General features: G+C 43.2%; 2 protein-coding genes and 1 long non-coding RNA gene across 3 annotated transcripts in view; 2 read left to right on the forward strand and 1 right to left on the reverse strand.

The window, feature by feature from the left end:
- Positions 1–1,948: 1,948 nt before the first annotated feature.
- Positions 1,949–16,868, reverse strand: LOC118233253 (cytochrome P450 2K1-like). Its single transcript, XM_035428746.1, has 9 exons — positions 16,595–16,868; positions 10,162–10,324; positions 9,556–9,705; positions 7,693–7,853; positions 6,865–7,038; positions 5,791–5,932; positions 4,267–4,454; positions 2,393–2,534; positions 1,949–2,289 (listed from the first exon to the last, which is right to left on the reverse strand). The coding sequence occupies exons 1-9, from the start codon at positions 16,796–16,798 to the stop codon at positions 2,105–2,107; spliced, it is 1,509 nt and encodes a 502-aa protein (XP_035284637.1). The 5' UTR covers positions 16,799–16,868; the 3' UTR covers positions 1,949–2,104.
- Positions 3,470–6,937, forward strand: LOC118233257. The gene is made up of 3 exons (XR_004766501.1): positions 3,470–3,626; positions 5,522–5,579; positions 6,852–6,937. It is a non-coding gene; the product is annotated as an uncharacterized LOC118233257 (long non-coding RNA).
- ext1c (exostoses (multiple) 1c) overlaps positions 15,754–17,058 on the forward strand; it is a 47,855-nt gene continuing 46,550 nt past the window's right edge. Inside the window, exon 1 of the mRNA XM_035428738.1 lies at positions 15,754–16,054. The gene's annotated coding sequence lies outside the window, so the exon portion shown is untranslated. The remainder of the gene's footprint in view (positions 16,055–17,058) is intronic.

Consider the following 17,058-nt stretch of genomic DNA (forward strand, 5'->3'; position numbering starts at 1 on the left):
CCTTGCACGGCAGCCTTTCACCATTGGTGTGTGTATGAGAGGCATCAATTGTAAAGCGCTATATAAATGCAGTCCATTTACCATTAAATATTGTCAGTTCACTAAAGGAGTGCAAGGAAATCCAGTCATTTTTTTTTTTTTTTAATTATTTAATTGACAAAATATCAAAATACATCAGATTAGGCTACAATTATGAAAACATTTTGGTGATGCAAATGAGTGACTAACCCCTATCCCTTCCTTCGCTCCTGCACAGAAGCCTAAATGTGCATGAACCCTCACACTTACCCTGACCTGTGTTCTATACATGATCCTAAACTTGCCCAAACCTGGGAGTGATCTCAAATATGGTATGTTTCTACACAAATGGATGAAAAACAACATACACATTTTCAATTCCACAAGAAAAATAGCAGGAAAGCTGTTTTCAGTCATTCTTTTAGGAAAAAAAAAATGAAAATACATAAAGCTATTGTGAAAAAAAATCAAGGACTAATGCTTACACTTACAATTCCCCTTGCTTCTGGTTGTACAACTAAACTTTCCTCAACCCGAATATTTAACTTTTTCCTATCCCTAAGCACAATTCTAACCGTATGTTAGAATAGAGGCCTGGGACTTTCACAGGGTTTTCGGTTAAAACGTATTGTCATGTGATCACACCCAGAATCCCACAATGACAGGGCCTAAGACACAAGCATTATTGTATTCACATAAACACTTTACAAACATTATTTTATTCTCAAGGAGTGGTTTTGACTATGCCAACCGTACATGTATATGCAATTATCTAACGTTTGAAACATGATCCACTCACACAGCTGCATGTCTATATTAGCTACCCTTTCTAAGGAGTAACACCACAGCTTCTGGAACACACAATCTGTTTTCTGATCTTACATCCCTAGGTTCTTACATTCAGTTTTACAGCTACAATCACTTTCCCACAGTAACACATTTTCTATGTATGAGTGCAATGTAGTGCTACGTAGTGCTATGCTAAAATAATATTCTTATTGCAAAGCAGAGGTAGATAAATACCTCTATTCCACTTGCAGAATGTATACTGCTTCCTGAATATGTATAGGATGGCTCTCTGATGTGTACTGTATCAACATAAAAGGTTTCACACAAAAACCATACTATCAACTTCCATCTATCAACTTCATTTCAACCCTGCTGCTCTTAAACTCCTCTATTTCTCTCTTCTCCAATTTTATACCCACAATCCTTTTCTGTTTAAATCCCATAATACTATACCCAAAACCTTTCTCAAATTCTAATTTTCTAATTCAATGTGCTTTATTGGAATGCTTGTCATAATGCTGTATGGCCATAGCAACTGATTGAGAATACAAACAATGAAGAATCACAATATGTATTAAACTCATGAAACCCATTACACCAGTGTACAAAATTACTGCAACTACATTAATAATAATCAGCTTGCCCAGCAGAGAAATGCATTAATGTTCCCTCTCCATCCTGCCTGGCCATGTGCGTGCACTTGTGTGTGTGTGTGAGCGGGACTCTGGGTGTGGAGCTGACCATGTGTGTGCGTTTGTGTGTTTGTGTGTGTGTGAGTGGGACTCTGGGTGTGGAACTGACCATGTGTGTGCGTTTGTGTGTTTGTGTGTGTGTGAGTGGGACTCTGGGTGTGGAGATGAACATGTGTGTTCACGTGTGTGTGTGTGTGTGTGTGTGTGTGTGTGTGTGTGCGCACGTGTGTGTGAGTGGGACTCTGGGTGTGTGTGTGTGTGTGTGTGTGTGGGAGCGGGACTCTGGGTGTGGAGATGACCATGTGTGTTCATGTGTGTGTGTGTATGTGTGTGTGTGTGCACGTGTGTGTGAGTGAGACTCTGGGTGTGTGTGTGTGTGTGTGTGTGTGTGTGTGTGAGAGTGGAACTCTGGGTGTGTGTGTGTGTGTGTGTGTGTGAGTGTGAGTGTGTGTGTGTGTGAGTGGGACTCTGGGTGTGTGTGTGTGTGTGTGTGAGTGGGACTCTGACTCTGTGGAGCTGGCCATGTGACAATAAGCTGTGCACTTCACATTCACGCTCCCATTCAGCCGCAGTCTTTCTGTTCCAGAGTGTTGAAGTGTTGAGTGTCAGCGGCTGATGGCGCAGAGCTTATAGGGTACAGGTGAAGAGGTCAGCCCTGGACATGGCGAAATGTCCAAATCCTCAGGCAAGACACCTGGAGGGGGTTTGAATGTGAATCTCTGTAGGAAGCTGGTGAAGAAGAGGAAAAGCTCCATCTTGGCCAGGGTCTCCCCAACGCATATTCTCCGCCCTGTGGGGAGAGAAACAGTGAGAAGTGACTGTTGACCTCCGGGAAATTGCAGCGTGAGGTTATTCGTTTGAAATGCACGTCTCTGTGGCAAAGGAGCACTGACCGGCCGAGAAGGGCATGAAAGCATCGTTCTTAACAAAGCGGCCCTCTGCGTCCAGGAAGTGTCCGGGGTTGAACTGGTGTGGTGTCTGCCACTGCGTCTTATCATACAGCACAGAGGTGAGTAATGGAATGACCGGGGTGCCCTGGATAGGAAAAGATTTGGAATGTTAGCTTGTACTGCCATGGCAACACAGAACTGACCTCCTCCTCCTCCTCTGTGGCCCATGGAGAGTAGTCACATGATTCCAGGATCAAAGTCATGTCCACTGCTCCTGCCGTTTTAACACTCCAATGTCCCTGGTAATTGCTCAGTCTGCTTTCAGATAATTAAGTGGGCTTGTCTGTATGGAGTCAATTAAATATAATATGTTTTGGTTTAAATGTAAATTAAGAAAAAAGCCTAGTAATGTACGTAGAGAACATGCAAACTCCACACAAAAAGGCCCCAAGCCGAGATTTGAACCCACAACATTTTTGCTGTGAGGACGACAGCCACTGTAAACAAAACTTTTTTTCCTTCTGTTTTATCCTTCCTTGCTTTCTTTCCTTGCGTCCTTTCCTAATATGGAAGGCCAAATGGGTTAAAAAAATAGGTGAAATTGACGTCTGGAATCACGCATTAACAACACGTCAATTTCACATATTTTTTTATCCATTTAGCTTTCCATACTAGAAAAGAAGGCAAGAAAAGGAAGCAAGGAAGGATAAAAGAAGCGATTGGAATGAGCCCTAGGTGTCAAAGAATGTAAGGGTGAGCATAATACAGTATATGCTCTGGTGCTTTTGTTAAAATCCTTGCAAGGTAGCCATTGCTTCTTTATATGGATCTATTGTTGTTCTTATAGATTTTTTCATGTGTGCCATCTAATAGCATAAAAATGCCATTTTGGTCCTTAAAAAGGTAAAGGGTATCATAGACCTTCTCAAGATGGTGACAGGGAGGAACTGACAAAATGAAACAAAATGGACACAAAAGGGGAAATAGATAAAGGCAATCTAAAATGGCACCCAGGGGAGATCTAAAATGGCTGATAATGGTGCAGGTGAGAAATTCCATTGCTAATTGACTGACCACTTTGTGAAAATACAGGGTGTACTAGGGTCCATAGAGGGCACAGAAAAAAGCCTTTGCAGTAACCTACTGTATCTCTTTCTGCACGGATTGACATTTGGACTTCATTTCTTTTAAAAAAGCAAGGATCTTCCAGCAAATCCCACCAAGGATAATGTGTTGGGTGAGCAAGAAAATGGCTTTTGCAATGCACTGCTGTGCTTCACAGTTGGGTTAGTTTTGTTCTTGTTTTTTTTTGTTACTTTTGGACATTGGAAGTTCTGTTTTTCTTGAGGTGAATTTATGGACTTAGAGTAGCTTTTAAGGAGACATTTTGACAAAATGTGGTTGGGATGTTGGATTGAGTTGAATTGTTTGTTGAAGAGGAATTAATAAATTACTGGACATTTAAGGAGGTGTGATGATTTGTTGTGTGTCTTTTGGATGAATGCAGTTTCATAAGAACATTATAACTGGCTCTGACTGATTCATGAGGTTGTTATAATTGCTGCACATCTACCAACCCTTTAATGATTTACCCTGTTAAGTTAGTCCACTTTGCCACAATATCACTATCAAATACATTTGATAACATTGAACAAAAGCTTATGTATCTGGCCTGGTTTCAACTATGCACTTGAGTAATGCAAACATAATAGAAAACCACTACAGCATCAGACTTTGTTCAGTTGTATCCAATAAAACAAGCTTCAAATAGCTAAGCCATTTCTGGAAGGCAGAGGCAACCACACTTGGTGAAAACGTAGAGGCCATTTTGAATGATTTGCCCCTGGGTGCAGTGCAGAGCACAGTTCTGAGCTGACCTTTGGGATGTGGTAGCCCCTGAAGGTGGTGTCCGTTCTCGTCTCGTGGAGCAGGTTATTTGGAACTATATTCCCGAAGCGCTGGGTCTCGTGCACCACCGCGTCTGTGTATGGCATGCGCTTGCGGTCATCGATCCGCGGGGGGCGCTCTCTGCCAATCACGTTCTCTATCTCAGCCTGTACCTTCTCTGTTAGGGAGAAGGAGAGAGGGAGAGGGGGGGGGTCACGAACCATTAAAAGATTGTATCACGGCAACCTATGCAGTATTATTTTATTTAGTTTTGAGTCATGTCTGACTTTGTTTTTCTTGGTGAGCGTGCTCGCTCGGGTGGGAACGTTGTGTTGCATTAGAATTTATTCTTTTTTTTATTGACCTTTCAGCAATATATTATTATTACAGGTTCATAAAGACAGTTGACATTAAAAACACTGAATTATTTTGCTGTTACAATAAAACATCAATACTAAGTAGACTAAAAATTTTAAATATTACAATTATCTAAGCTGAGATCTAATCTCGTATCCCAAATTTAAATTTAAAATCAGCTGTCATTTAGGAATCTGCACATAGGGGATTGGGGATCTCCTGTAACTCTTAGTTCGACATCTTGGGATGGCCAGTTTGTTTGAGTTCCTTGTCTGACGACCTGTGAGCTCCTCCATGAGGGGGGGTAGCCAGTCACTGAAGTTGGACTTTGGCAGCTTTCTGCGGCGCGCGTTGGGGTGGTGCTGTTGGATTCTGTCGTGTGTGGGGGGGGGGGGTCGCTTGGTAAAATCCTTCTTACATTACATTGTTCTGTTGCCATTCCATTTAAAATTTATACCGCGATAGGGGATGAATAACGTTATTACGAAAATAACGTTATTTACCTTATATAAACATTGGATCGTGTGGCCCCCCCCTTGTGGTCATGTGCCCCCCCCCCCAGCAGGTGTGGCCATAAACAACCGCATAGACCGTTTATGCCACGGGCCGGCCATGCTGTTGCCATCCATTCTACCCTTACTTTACATTGGGCCAACCAGAGGAGGATAGGCTCCCCCTCTGTAGCTGGGTTTCTTCTGAGAGTTCACCTTTTGGGGAGTGTTTTTCTCCCTACTGGGGAGTTGTTACCTCAATAGCTTGTTTTTGGGGGTTCAGGCCTAGTGTCTGCCCAATTTTACTTCTGTTTCTCTGTAAAGCTTCTCTGTCACAGTTCTCTGTAAAAAGATCAATCCCAAATAAGTTGAATTGAATTTGTCTGATTCCCCACAGCTGAATTGAGTTGGACCCGAAGCACAAATCGAGATCTGTCACCAGCAATCCACCCTTGGTAAGTTGAACTGGCTGAAAGCATCTGCTTAAAGTGTAAAATGTAAAAATGTGCCCTGCTATTGTAGAAATCCACAAAGTTAAACCCCGGGACCTAGCCCAAAGTTGCAGTGGTGAGTCTGGTATGGACACACCACTGGGCCATCACAGCAATTGTAAACAGTTTTTTAGCTGGCGTTATACTGGGCGGGCAGTTTGTGGTCAGGACGCACCCTGAATATGGGGGTACTTCATCATGAACAGGAGACCCCAACGGAGGGTGGTGGATGTGGTCTCTGTTCCTGCACCAAACAGGTTCGCTACAGTCAGCACCATGTTCTCCTCTTCAAAAAAAGTGTGGGGGTTCTTGTGCTCCTGTAAGGACAGGGAAGGCAAGACCGCAGCTCTCAGCCCTTCAGATGCTTCACATTTCATTAACATTCCCAGCAAAGAAGCTGCTTGAGAGGCAACTGGCAAAAAGGACACCTTAGACCAGGGACGCTCAAAGCTGGCCCACGATGCCAGTAGTTTTCCATTCTACCAGAATTAACTGATTGATTAGTGTCACTGATTAGCCGAAGGTTTAACTCCCACCAGGTTGAAATCAGCCCATATTAGAGGGTAAGAATAAAAACCAGCAATACTGCTGGCCATATTTGAGTAACCCTGCCTTACAGATTTGTTCATGTCAGACTAATGATAATCATTAGAATTTTAGGTTCAAACTTATATTAAGTGTATGAAACTGTAACAGTTTGAAATAACCTGCCCTGCAGTGACTGATTCCCTGTTGCTCTTACTGTGGCTAGTCTTTGAGTAAATCGGCTTTTTTCCAATGCCCGCACAGAGTATATTTCCTTTTCCAGCTCCTTTTGCTCTCTTGATGACCACAGCACTTTCTCTTGCCTTTTTCTTTTGGTCATTGGAACCGCTTAAGGCAGCGGTCTCAAACTCAGTGCCATGGATGGCCGTGTGTATGCTGGTTTTTATTCCAGCCTCAGATCTTATTATATAATGAGTTCAATTATTTGCTGAATTAGGGATGTAAGTTTGCACATAATCGTGACCCGCATTGTCTAAATAAAAACTTGCTTATATTCTGTGCTTCAATGCAGTTAAATGCATATGGCTGAATGAGCAATTGGACTCAATTAAGGCAGCATTAATTGGTTGGAATGAAAACCTGCATACGCACGATCCTCCATGGCAATGAGTTTGAGACCACAAAGATGATTTGTTCTGAATTTGTTATGTGCACGATATGTTAAATCTACTGTGCTGAACTGTCTCTCAGGCTTCAATCAGACCTCATTTTGCTTGGCGATGAAGCGGTCGATGAAGCTCCTCACGTCGTTGCTGTCGTGTTCTTCTTTGCGCTGCTTGTACACTTTTCTGAAGTAAGAGCTGCTCTCTATTTTGTTCTTCCCCATCTTTCTGATATCACCTATCCGGAATATTGGTACAGGGAATGCATTATATATCTGTAAGTAGAAAGACACAGATACAGAGACTGTATTCAGCAAGGTATGATCAGTCAGATCAGTTAGAGCAAATGATTCAAGTTGTAACTACAATGAATAATGATCCTGGGCCCATATTTATGAAGCATCTTTGAGTAGGAGTGTTGATCTCTGATCAGGTTTCCCCAACCATTTTCTAAGCACATCCACCATAAGCTAAATGGCAGAACTGATCTGAGATCAGTACTCCTTCTGAGATCATTTAGGTGCTGGCAAACATTTCCAAGCTTATGTAAAGTGATGATGAGAACACCCTCTTTCGTTTCGGACAGCAAGATCATTTTCCAGCCAGCACGTAATGCAGTATTTCTAAAATGTGGCAAAAACAATCATACAATTCGGTAAAAATGATAGCATGCTATATAGTAAATTCAAATCTTATAACGTCACAGCTCGACACTGGCATTTATTCTCTGAAGTGTTCCTGCCCTGGTGGTATGACAGTCCTGGTGAAGGCAGATTATATAAGTAGCTCTGGATAAGAGCATATTCTAAATGCCTGTAATGTAAAGTGATTTAATGGTCACAGGTTCTTTTTCAGTTTTGGATACTTGGGGTTGTTTTTTTTGTCGGTGCAGTAGGCCAGGGGTGAGGGATCTGACATTAAACACATACCTGTGACATAGGGCTGACTGCCAGTCGGACGTTCTCACTGACCAGCTGCTGCAGACGAAGGAACTGCGCGTCGTCATACTGAAAACGATTACCGAACACCAGCACGCAGATAATGTTGGAAACGGCAGAGTTCATGGGTGTAGTGACGTCGAAAGGCTTGCCTTTTTGGGAGAAGAAGAGAACGTAACATAGATTACCCAAGAGGTTCATAACATTTGTATTGTCGGTTGCTGAAACCTACTGCTCATTCAATGACAATGTTTAGATCGATTTCATATTTGTAATGACCTGGTATGTTAGCGTAGTGACATCTACGGACATCAACCTAAGTGACGTTTCTGCTTTTCCAACCTGGATGTGACTGTAAATCGCAGGTATTATGTTTAAGGACTTTATTTCATATTGACTCTAAGTCAACCAGCCAATACCATAATGTGTTTCAGCTAGATCTTTCAAGATTTAGATAAACTACAACATTTAAATAATTGCTGTTTTACAAAAAATAAATACATAAATTGGCACATACTCCTGGTATCAAATTTGTTTTGAAACAAGGACACAAAAATTAAGTGAGATTGACTTTGGATTGGATTTTTTTTGGATTGGTATTTTTTATATTAGGGTATAAAAAGTACAGGCAAGAGTACATCCCAGAGAAACACATTTATTTCCAATGTGGTCCTCAGTGGAAGCCAAACAAGAGTACAACAATACACAGAACACAATATTAACAGAAGAAAAAAAAGGGTAGCATAAGTTTGTATCCACGAATGCGTGCATATTTATACGCATTCCTAGCCTACTGCCTGAGAGGGCATATTCAATTCCTCCAGAGACACACTCACTACTAAAATTGTTTTTGAATGATGTCACCTTAATAGTCAAGGGAAGGCCATTCCATACAGTCACAGGGTTCCCATGTAACCCAATGAACTCTGTTTGACTTTTAAAGCCTATTTTGTGACATAACTAGTGCAAGTAACCCCTGAGCTTGGGCCCTGCGGGTGAATAATCATGCTCAACCACAATTCAGCTGTTCTACCAGAGAATTAGAGTTATTGAATTCACTTGTCCTGTCCGCGCTGACAAAAAGCTGATTGTGTTTTGCAATTAGAGATACAATTATGACCTTATTTTATTAACCCTGCTTTTTTGGTCTTTTTAGCTTCTAACGGTCAAAGGTCAAGTGCAAAAAAAATAAATAATAATAAAGCCTCACTGATGGTCAAGAGAAACAAATATGCCATTGCGTCAGCATGAAAACCCAGAATATATGCTTATTGTTATTGGTCATTAAGGCCTGGGGAATATAGTTTAATATATTTTTGTAGAATAGTATTTCAAATTATTGTGCCGTAGCTTACCAAATGAAACATTTATTTCTATTTACCAAATTTATTTATATACCGAATATAACACAATTATTTAACTACATTAGCTTTTTTGGAAGTTCTCTTGCACCTTGACTTTTATTCTGGTTTGAGGAGGGTTTACCCTGGTGTAAAGACTTTTATTCTGGTTTGAGGAGGGTTTACCCTGGTGTAAAGACTTTTATTCTGGTTCGGGGAGGGTTTTCCTTGGTGTAAAGACCTTTATTCTGGTTTGAGGAGGGTTTACCCAGGTGTAAAGACTTTTATTCTGGTTCGAGGAGGGTTTACTCTGGTGTAAAGACTTTTATTCTGGTTTGAGAAGGGTTTACCCTGGTGTAAAGACTTTTATTCTGGTTCGAGGAGGGTTTACCCAGGTGTAAAGACTTTTATTCTGGTTCGGGGAGGGTTTACTCTGGTGTAAAGACTTTTATTCTGGTTTGAGAAGGGTTTACCCTGGTGTAAAGACTTTTATTCTGGTTCGAGGAGGGTTTACCCTGGTGTTGTGCAAAGACTTCCAGCAGCAGCTGTGCCTCGTCTATGATGCGGTCCTCGATAGTGCTGCGGCCCATTCCAAAGTCCCGTAGAGTGGACAGTGTGAAGCGGCGCATGGTCTTCCATGACTCACCCACGCCAAATAAGATGCCTGCCAATGCAAACAGTATAAGGAGGAGATCTGTGTGTGCTGTATCCCAGTGTCCGTGAATCTCACTCTGTCTGTGGCGTGCTATCAATAGCTCCGTTTCCATTAGTATGAATGTACGTGATATAAAAATGTCAATTGTCACTTTTGCAAAACATGCCTTACAGAAATAAGAATTCAAAAAATTGAAAGAGGATTTTAACAAAATTCTTTGACCTTAGCTGGCAGTCTGGGAAAATACGCATGCGCATGAAGGCATGTTGAAATCAAAAAGAAATATAGGGGTGGGGGTGGATGATGGGGAAACGTACCTGTACAACTTTGTTCAATAAAATAAATCAACCATTTTCATGTGAAAAACATTATGTATACATAGTGTGCACTTGCTCAGCATTGCCCTTCTAAGGTGTGTAGTCATTTGGAATCACCCTTATAAAGTGTACATTTGCTCAGTCTCACCCTTGCCCTGGAAATTGTGGCTATTCATTGCATTCAAGCCCCTCTCCCCAAAGTCATCTGCCTGGGTCACCAGGGCCTCCTTCACAGCTTCATATCCAGTCAGAACAACGTACTTCTTCATACCCATGTGGAAGGTGAACACTGGCCCGTACTGCTCTGCTAGCTGGAAGTGTGGAGAGGGAGAGAAAAGAAGGAAGGGTAGAAGTTGGTGGAGAACAATAATGGATGAGCGAGATTGAGGTTGGGAAGGAGTGAATGAGAAAGTGGGGGAACAAGGAGATTGCAGTTGAGAGAGAGAGTGAGAATTTCCATTATAATCAAGCAGGCAGCAGCAGGAAGAAGAGGGGAGGGGACACTCATCACTGCACACTGGTCAGAGAGGGTTCCATCCTCTCATTTTAGCCTCTGTCCTTCAGTGAGGTCAAAACCATTCTCTGCTAAATTTCAGTTAAGTAACTAATGCAAACAACAGATGCCTTTGTAGTTGTGATGTGAGTGATTTTGCATTTACTGAGTTTAAATAAAAGCACACATTAGAAATAAAATCAAATGTTTTTGGGGTAGCAGGTATGGCAAGATAAAGGAACAGGACCAAGTTAGCGGAATGAATATAGAAAAATATGCTTAACACTGCTTTGGGACGTTCCTTGTTTATTTTCTGTGAAACATACTGGTGAAAGATTGTTGATAGAAAAATTATACAAAGTTACAATCTGAATTTAAGGCAAAATTCTACCAAACCAAAATTCATAACTCCATTTCTAACCCTCGTCAACTTTTCTCTATTTTCTCTTCTCTCCTCAGCGTGCCACCTCCTCCACCCCAGTCTTCCTTCACTGCAGATGACTTTGCAGCATTCTTTGACGAAAAGATTGCAGACATCCGCACCTCCTTTGCCCCCTCTGCGTCCTCTGCCCCCTCTGCGTCCTCCGCCCCCTCTGCGTCCTCCGCCCCCTCTGCGTCCTCCGCCCTCTCTGCGTCCTCCGCCCCCTGTTTCTCCACATTTTCTCTCCTCTCAGACACTGAAGTCTCCCAGCTTCTGCTCACCCACCGCCCTACCACCTGCGCCCTCGACCCTATCCCCTCATCTCTCCTTCAAGCAATCACACCAGACATCCTCCCTTTTGTCGCCTCCCTCGTGAACTCATCCCTATCTTCTGGATGTTTCCCCTCATCCTTCAAGAAGGCCCACATCACCCCGCTGCTGAAGAAACCCACACTAGATCCTTCAGTCATTCAGAACTACCGCCCGGTATCTCTCCTCCCTTTCCTATCCAAAACACTCGAACGTGCTGCATCTAACCAGCTCTCTGCTTATTTCTCTGAGAACAACCTGCTTGATCCCCACCAGTCTGGCTTCAGGTCTGGCCACTCGACTGAGACTGCACTCCTCTCGGTCAGTGAGTCACTCCATGCCGCACGAGCAGCCTCCCTCTCCTCTGTCCTGATTCTCCTAGACCTCTCCGCTGCATTTGACACTGTGGACCACTCTACCCTCCTGTCCTCCCTGGCAGCAACAGGGATCCGCGGCACAGTCCTTGACTGGATTGAGTCCTACCTCTCTGACCGCTCCTTCCAGGTTGCCTGGGCGGGTAAGGTATCACCACCCCGTCCCCTCACCACCGGAGTTCCCCAGGGCTCAGTCCTTGGTCCTCTTCTCTTCTCCATGTACACCAGATCCCTTGGCCCTGTAATATCTGCCCATGGCTTGTCCTATCATTCCTATGCCGACGACACGCAACTCTTTCTCTCCTTCTCCCCATCAGACACACAGGTCCCCGCCCGCATCTCCGCTTGCCTGAGGGACATACAGAGCTGGATGGACAATCACCACCTGAAGCTCAACCCGGGAAAGACGGAGCTAATCTTTATTCCTGCTCTATCCTCTCCCCTCCTCGACTTTTCCATTTCCTTAGGGGACACCGTAGTGACATCATCACCCTGCGCCAAGAATCTCGGAGTGATGATGGACAACAGGCTGTCCCTCTCCAACAACATTGCAGCAGTAACCCGGGCATGCAGATTTTTCCTATACAACATCCGCAGAATCCGCCCCTTTCTCACCACCTACTCAACCCAGCTCCTGGTCCAAGCAATGGTTCTATCCCGCCTGGACTACTGCAACTCTCTTCTGGCTGGACTACCGGCATCTGCCACCAGACCCCTGCAGCTCATTCAGAATGCTGCGGCTCGTCTGGTCTTCAACCTCCCCAGACACTCCCACGTAACTCCCCTGCTCACTACCCTCCACTGGCTGCCTGTTATAGCTCGCATCAAATTCAAAACATTGGTTCTAGCATACCAGGCAGTCAAGGGATCAGCCCCAGCATACCTTCAAAAGATATTCAAACCCTACATGCCAGCCAGATCCCTCCGTTCTGCTACCTCAGGACGCCTAGCACCTCCCCCTCTTCGCACCTGCACTTCCAGAACACGTCTCCTCTCTGTTCTGGCCCCACGATGGTGGAATGACCTCCCTGTGGAGGTCAGAACAGCTGAGACTGTGACCCATTTCAAACGACGACTGAAGACCCACCTCTTCAGGCTGCACCTCTCCCCATCCCTTCCCCCCCTGTAAATGACTAAACTTAGGGTTGTAACTAGGCAGCTGTTTAATAGGTGACTTAGTTGATGCGCCAGTCTTAACGACTACTTGTATTTTTATTTATTTTTATTTTTCCATAGATTGCGTTGTTGCCGTTCTCGTTGTTCGTGTTAATCAGTTTAACCACCAGGGTCCAGGTTGAACTATGCGGTTGTTCCCTGTACTTGGACCGGTACTTCTCTCTAGGGGTTTCGTCATACTTGTTCCTGGTTATGGTTATACACTTTGTTGTACGTCGCTCTGGATAAGAGCGTCTGCCAAATGCCTGTAATGTAATGTAATGTAATTTAGGGATTGGATGAAAGAAACGTATGGCAGGACTTTTACTCTGTGACCCCTGGAATTTCCCCTTTTGTAATTCTATGCACACCTGACAAACTCCCCATCATGATTGATCCTCTGGACTGTACACCCTTCAGTCTTTTTAAATTAGTTAAGTAGCCGCAACACCTTACAATAGCAAACTGGTCCACATATTGTTTAATGAACTATGGAAATTCTATGTTAAATTTGGCTACTGATACTCTTCACTTAGGCCTAAGGAACACAAAAAGGGTTGGTCTGTTTTAGGATTTTGTGCCAACTTTTGCTCTTATCTAAATGATCTTATGATTGAACTAATTTGATAATATCTTATACCTGACATTTGTATAAGCACCAGCTACAGTCTCAGACTGTAAGTGTATCTTGTAGATTTAACTGTGCTCAGGTAGCCTACAGGAGTGAACTAGCATTGTTTGTGTTTTGGATACGGTCGGCTTCGTTATTGTGTGTTTTATTGAATATAAACATTAATCTGTCAATGTTGTCCACAAAGCAGACTAAATCCCACAAAAGCCTTGCCATTCAGAAATTGTAAGTTGAGAAGATGAATTGATATGGCTGAAGTGAAATATAAGGAAGAGAGAAACCATGGTGGTAGAAAAAAAATCTAGCTCATCCCATTAATAATAAAATTTGTTCATGAAGTTTGGTAACATGTTTATGAACAATATACAAGCACGTTTATTATTGTCTTGTGCAAGCCGCTTTGTGTAATTATTTATAACATACCCATTTGCAATCTGTAAGATTCGCGTTTCATATCGTTGTATACACAATTATATTAATTGTTTCATGCATAAATAATAGCCAAACTCTGTGCTGTATCATGGGGTGGGCTGTAACTTGGTGAATGGCATACCTGCCATCCCAATATCAAACACGTAAAACATACACTACATTTCCAAATGCATGTGGACACCCCTTCTAATTAGTGATTTTGCCTATTTTAGCCACACCCATTGCTAACAGGTGCATAAAATCAAGCAAACAGCCATGCAATCTCCATTTGAGAAACAGTCATAGAATGGGGCGCACTGAAGAGCTCAGTGACTTTCAACGTGACGCTGTCATAAGTCAATTCATCAGATTTCTGCCCAGCAAGTGCTGCCCCAGTCAACTGTAAGTGCTGTCATTGTTAAGTGGAAACATATAAAGTCAACAACAGCTCAGCCACAAATCGGCAAGCCACATAATGGGACCAGTGCGTGCTTAAGTGTGTAGCATGTAAAAATCATCTGTCCTCAGTTGCAACACTCACTACAGAGTTCCAGACAACCTCTGGAAACGTCAGCACAAGATCTGTTCGTAAAGAAGATCTTGAAATGGGTTTCTATGGCTAAGCAGCCATACAAAAGCCTAAGATTGCCATGCACAATGCCAAGCATCAGCTGGAGTGGTGTGAAGCACACCGCCATTGTACTCTGGAGCAGTGGAAACTCATTCTCTGGATTGATGAATTACTCTTCACTATATGCCAGTCTGACGGACAAATCTGGGTTTAGCTGAATGTATAATACTAACTGTACTGTCCTAAATAGTGCCAACTGTAAGGTTGATGGAGGAATCATGGTCTGGGGCTGTTTTTCATGGATTGGGCCAGGCCCCTTAGTTCCATCCACCCATCCATTATCTATACCCGCTTATCCTGGGCAGGGTCGCGGGAGGTGCTAGAGCCTATTCCAGCATGTATTGGGCAAGAGGCAGGAATACTCCCTGGATTGCAGGGCGCACTCACCATTCACTCACCATTCCCTCACACACTCATACCTATGGGCAATTTAGAGTCTCCAATTTGCCTAACTGCATGTCTTTGGACTGTGGGAGGAAACCCACGCGGACATGGGGAGAACATGCAAACTCCACAAAAAAAGGCCAGGGAAATCAATGCTACAGCATACAATGACATTATAGAGAATTGTGCACTTCCAAATATGTGGCAACAGTTTGGGGAAGGCCCTTTTCTGTTTCAGCATGAAAATGCCCCTGTGCACAAAGCATGGTCCATAAAGAAATGTTTTGCTGAGTTTGATGGGCAAGAACTTGACGGACCTGCACAGAGCCCTGACCTGTAACCCATCAAAAACCTTTGGGATGAATTGGAATGCCGACTGCAAGCCAGGCCTTATGCCCAACATCAGTGCCCAACCTCACTAATGCTGTTGTGATTGAACGGAAGCAAATCCCTGCAGTCATGTTCCAAAATCTACTGGAAAGTCTTCCCTGAGGAGAAGTAGTTGTTACAGCAGCAACGCTATATAATGACCATGGTTTTCGAATGAGGAATTCAACAAGTACATATGGGTGTAATGCTCAGGTGTCCACATACTTTTGGAAATGTAGTGGATGTCCTTAAAGGTGAACCACGGAACCATCCTTTTTGCTGCTGACGAATGTTTGAGTGAGGAAGAACCAGTGCGAGGGTGTTCCAAATTGAAACCGCTCAGAATCCCTACCCTTGACCATTCCCCTCGTTCGGGAAGGGCACCCTCACATAACATCATACGATACGTTACTGGAGGTCTCACTCCACTGAAGGAAAGAAGTGAAGGGAGCATTTTAATTTGGATTGGAACGCAGCCCAGGCCACCAGGGCCAGAGTTGTGCACCCCTGGCTTAGGGTGTTATTTGCTAAGTGTTACTAATTAGCTAACTCGCTGTAGTGGCTTCGTATTCTAAAACTGTAGCCACTTCGGACCTGGGATAGCCATTAAGTCTACGCACATCATTCCAAATGAAGAGTTCCGTCCCGAAAGTGAAATGAAACGACAATTTTATTACTTTCTTTAAGTTTAAACAAACAAAACAAAAAAATACCCTTCGTTCCGTGTAGGTGCATACTGACCTGCACAGAGCCCTGACCTGTACCCATCAAAAACCTACGTCGTGCGGTAGAAAACTTTTTTGCTTCCCCGGTCTTACCCCCTCCCACATCCGCAACCATTATAATCCACGTAAGATATACAGGTAAGCATGACGTAACCAGGCCAGGTAAGGTCTTTTGAAGGGTAAGTATAAGGCATAAATGCATATCATATAATAAATCAAAAGAATCCCCAAATCTAATGCTTACATTTTCATAATTCATTAATTATTAATGATTTGTGATAAATAATCATTTAGCCTCTGTTGCTCACTGGATTGAAATTCAAACAAACTGTTCAGACAAAGTTTTCTTTAGACAATATCCAAACCTATATTTTTAGAATCTCTGTTGTATCTGTTTGCTGGATTCGAGTTCTGTCTGTAAAATATTAATGTATTCGTAGGTTACTTGTGTACCTGCACAACTGACCCATTCTGGACCAGTGTGCACCTGAACATTATTACTTTGTGATATGTAGTATACCATCTACTTATTAACCTTAGTGTCTGATTTCTTTGGCTCAGATTAGTTAAGTCTCAAAGTTCCACCCAACAAAGGGAAACAACTTCCCTCCTGGTTCAGCTTCCCCAATGCTGATGCATCCCACAGAGATTTCCATTGCCCGAGAGGCACAGTCTTACCTCGCACATGGTTTTCTGAGGGAAGTTCATATTGAGAATGTTGAGGTTGCCAATGAGGGGCCAGGGTTTGGGTCCCGGGGGGAACTTGTAGCCGCTGGACTTAGTCGAAGATTTTAAAAGGAAGATGAAGAAGAGCACTGCGGTGCAGACGAGGAAGAGGGAGATGGAGAAGGTGTCCGCCAGTAGGACCTTGATTATCGACATATCTGATTCTGTTTCTTTCACAGTCTCTCTTTAAATCAGGATCCCATGAAGCATATTAGCTGAGTTGGTTTACTTCAGTCCAGCTCTTTGAAACCACCTTTTATGCACGTTCTCTCCTCCCCCTCCTTTCCTCATTGGTTGGGACTCAGTATGGGGTGAGGACCAACATTTATTTAGGAATTAATGCTGTAAGGTAAAGGTGACAAGGGCTGGGTAGGAAGTGGTTGCAGAAGGTGAAGATGATGACTGCCAGAATTTAA

Source organism: Anguilla anguilla, chromosome 8 (assembly GCF_013347855.1).
Source record: "Anguilla anguilla isolate fAngAng1 chromosome 8, fAngAng1.pri, whole genome shotgun sequence".
Classification (NCBI taxonomy): Eukaryota; Metazoa; Chordata; class Actinopteri; order Anguilliformes; family Anguillidae; genus Anguilla; species Anguilla anguilla.

Coding starts and splice junctions, on each gene's coding strand:
- LOC118233253 (XM_035428746.1), bottom strand. CDS start 16,798: ATGTCGATAATCAAGGTCCTACTGGCGGACACCTTCTCCATCTCCCTC. Junction 7,039..7,692: donor CAGTCAGCCCTATGTCACAG/GTATGTGTTTAA, acceptor TTCTACTTACAG/ATATATAATGCATTCCCTGT. Junction 2,290..2,392: donor TTTCATGCCCTTCTCGGCCG/GTCAGTGCTCCT, acceptor CTCTCCCCACAG/GGCGGAGAATATGCGTTGGG.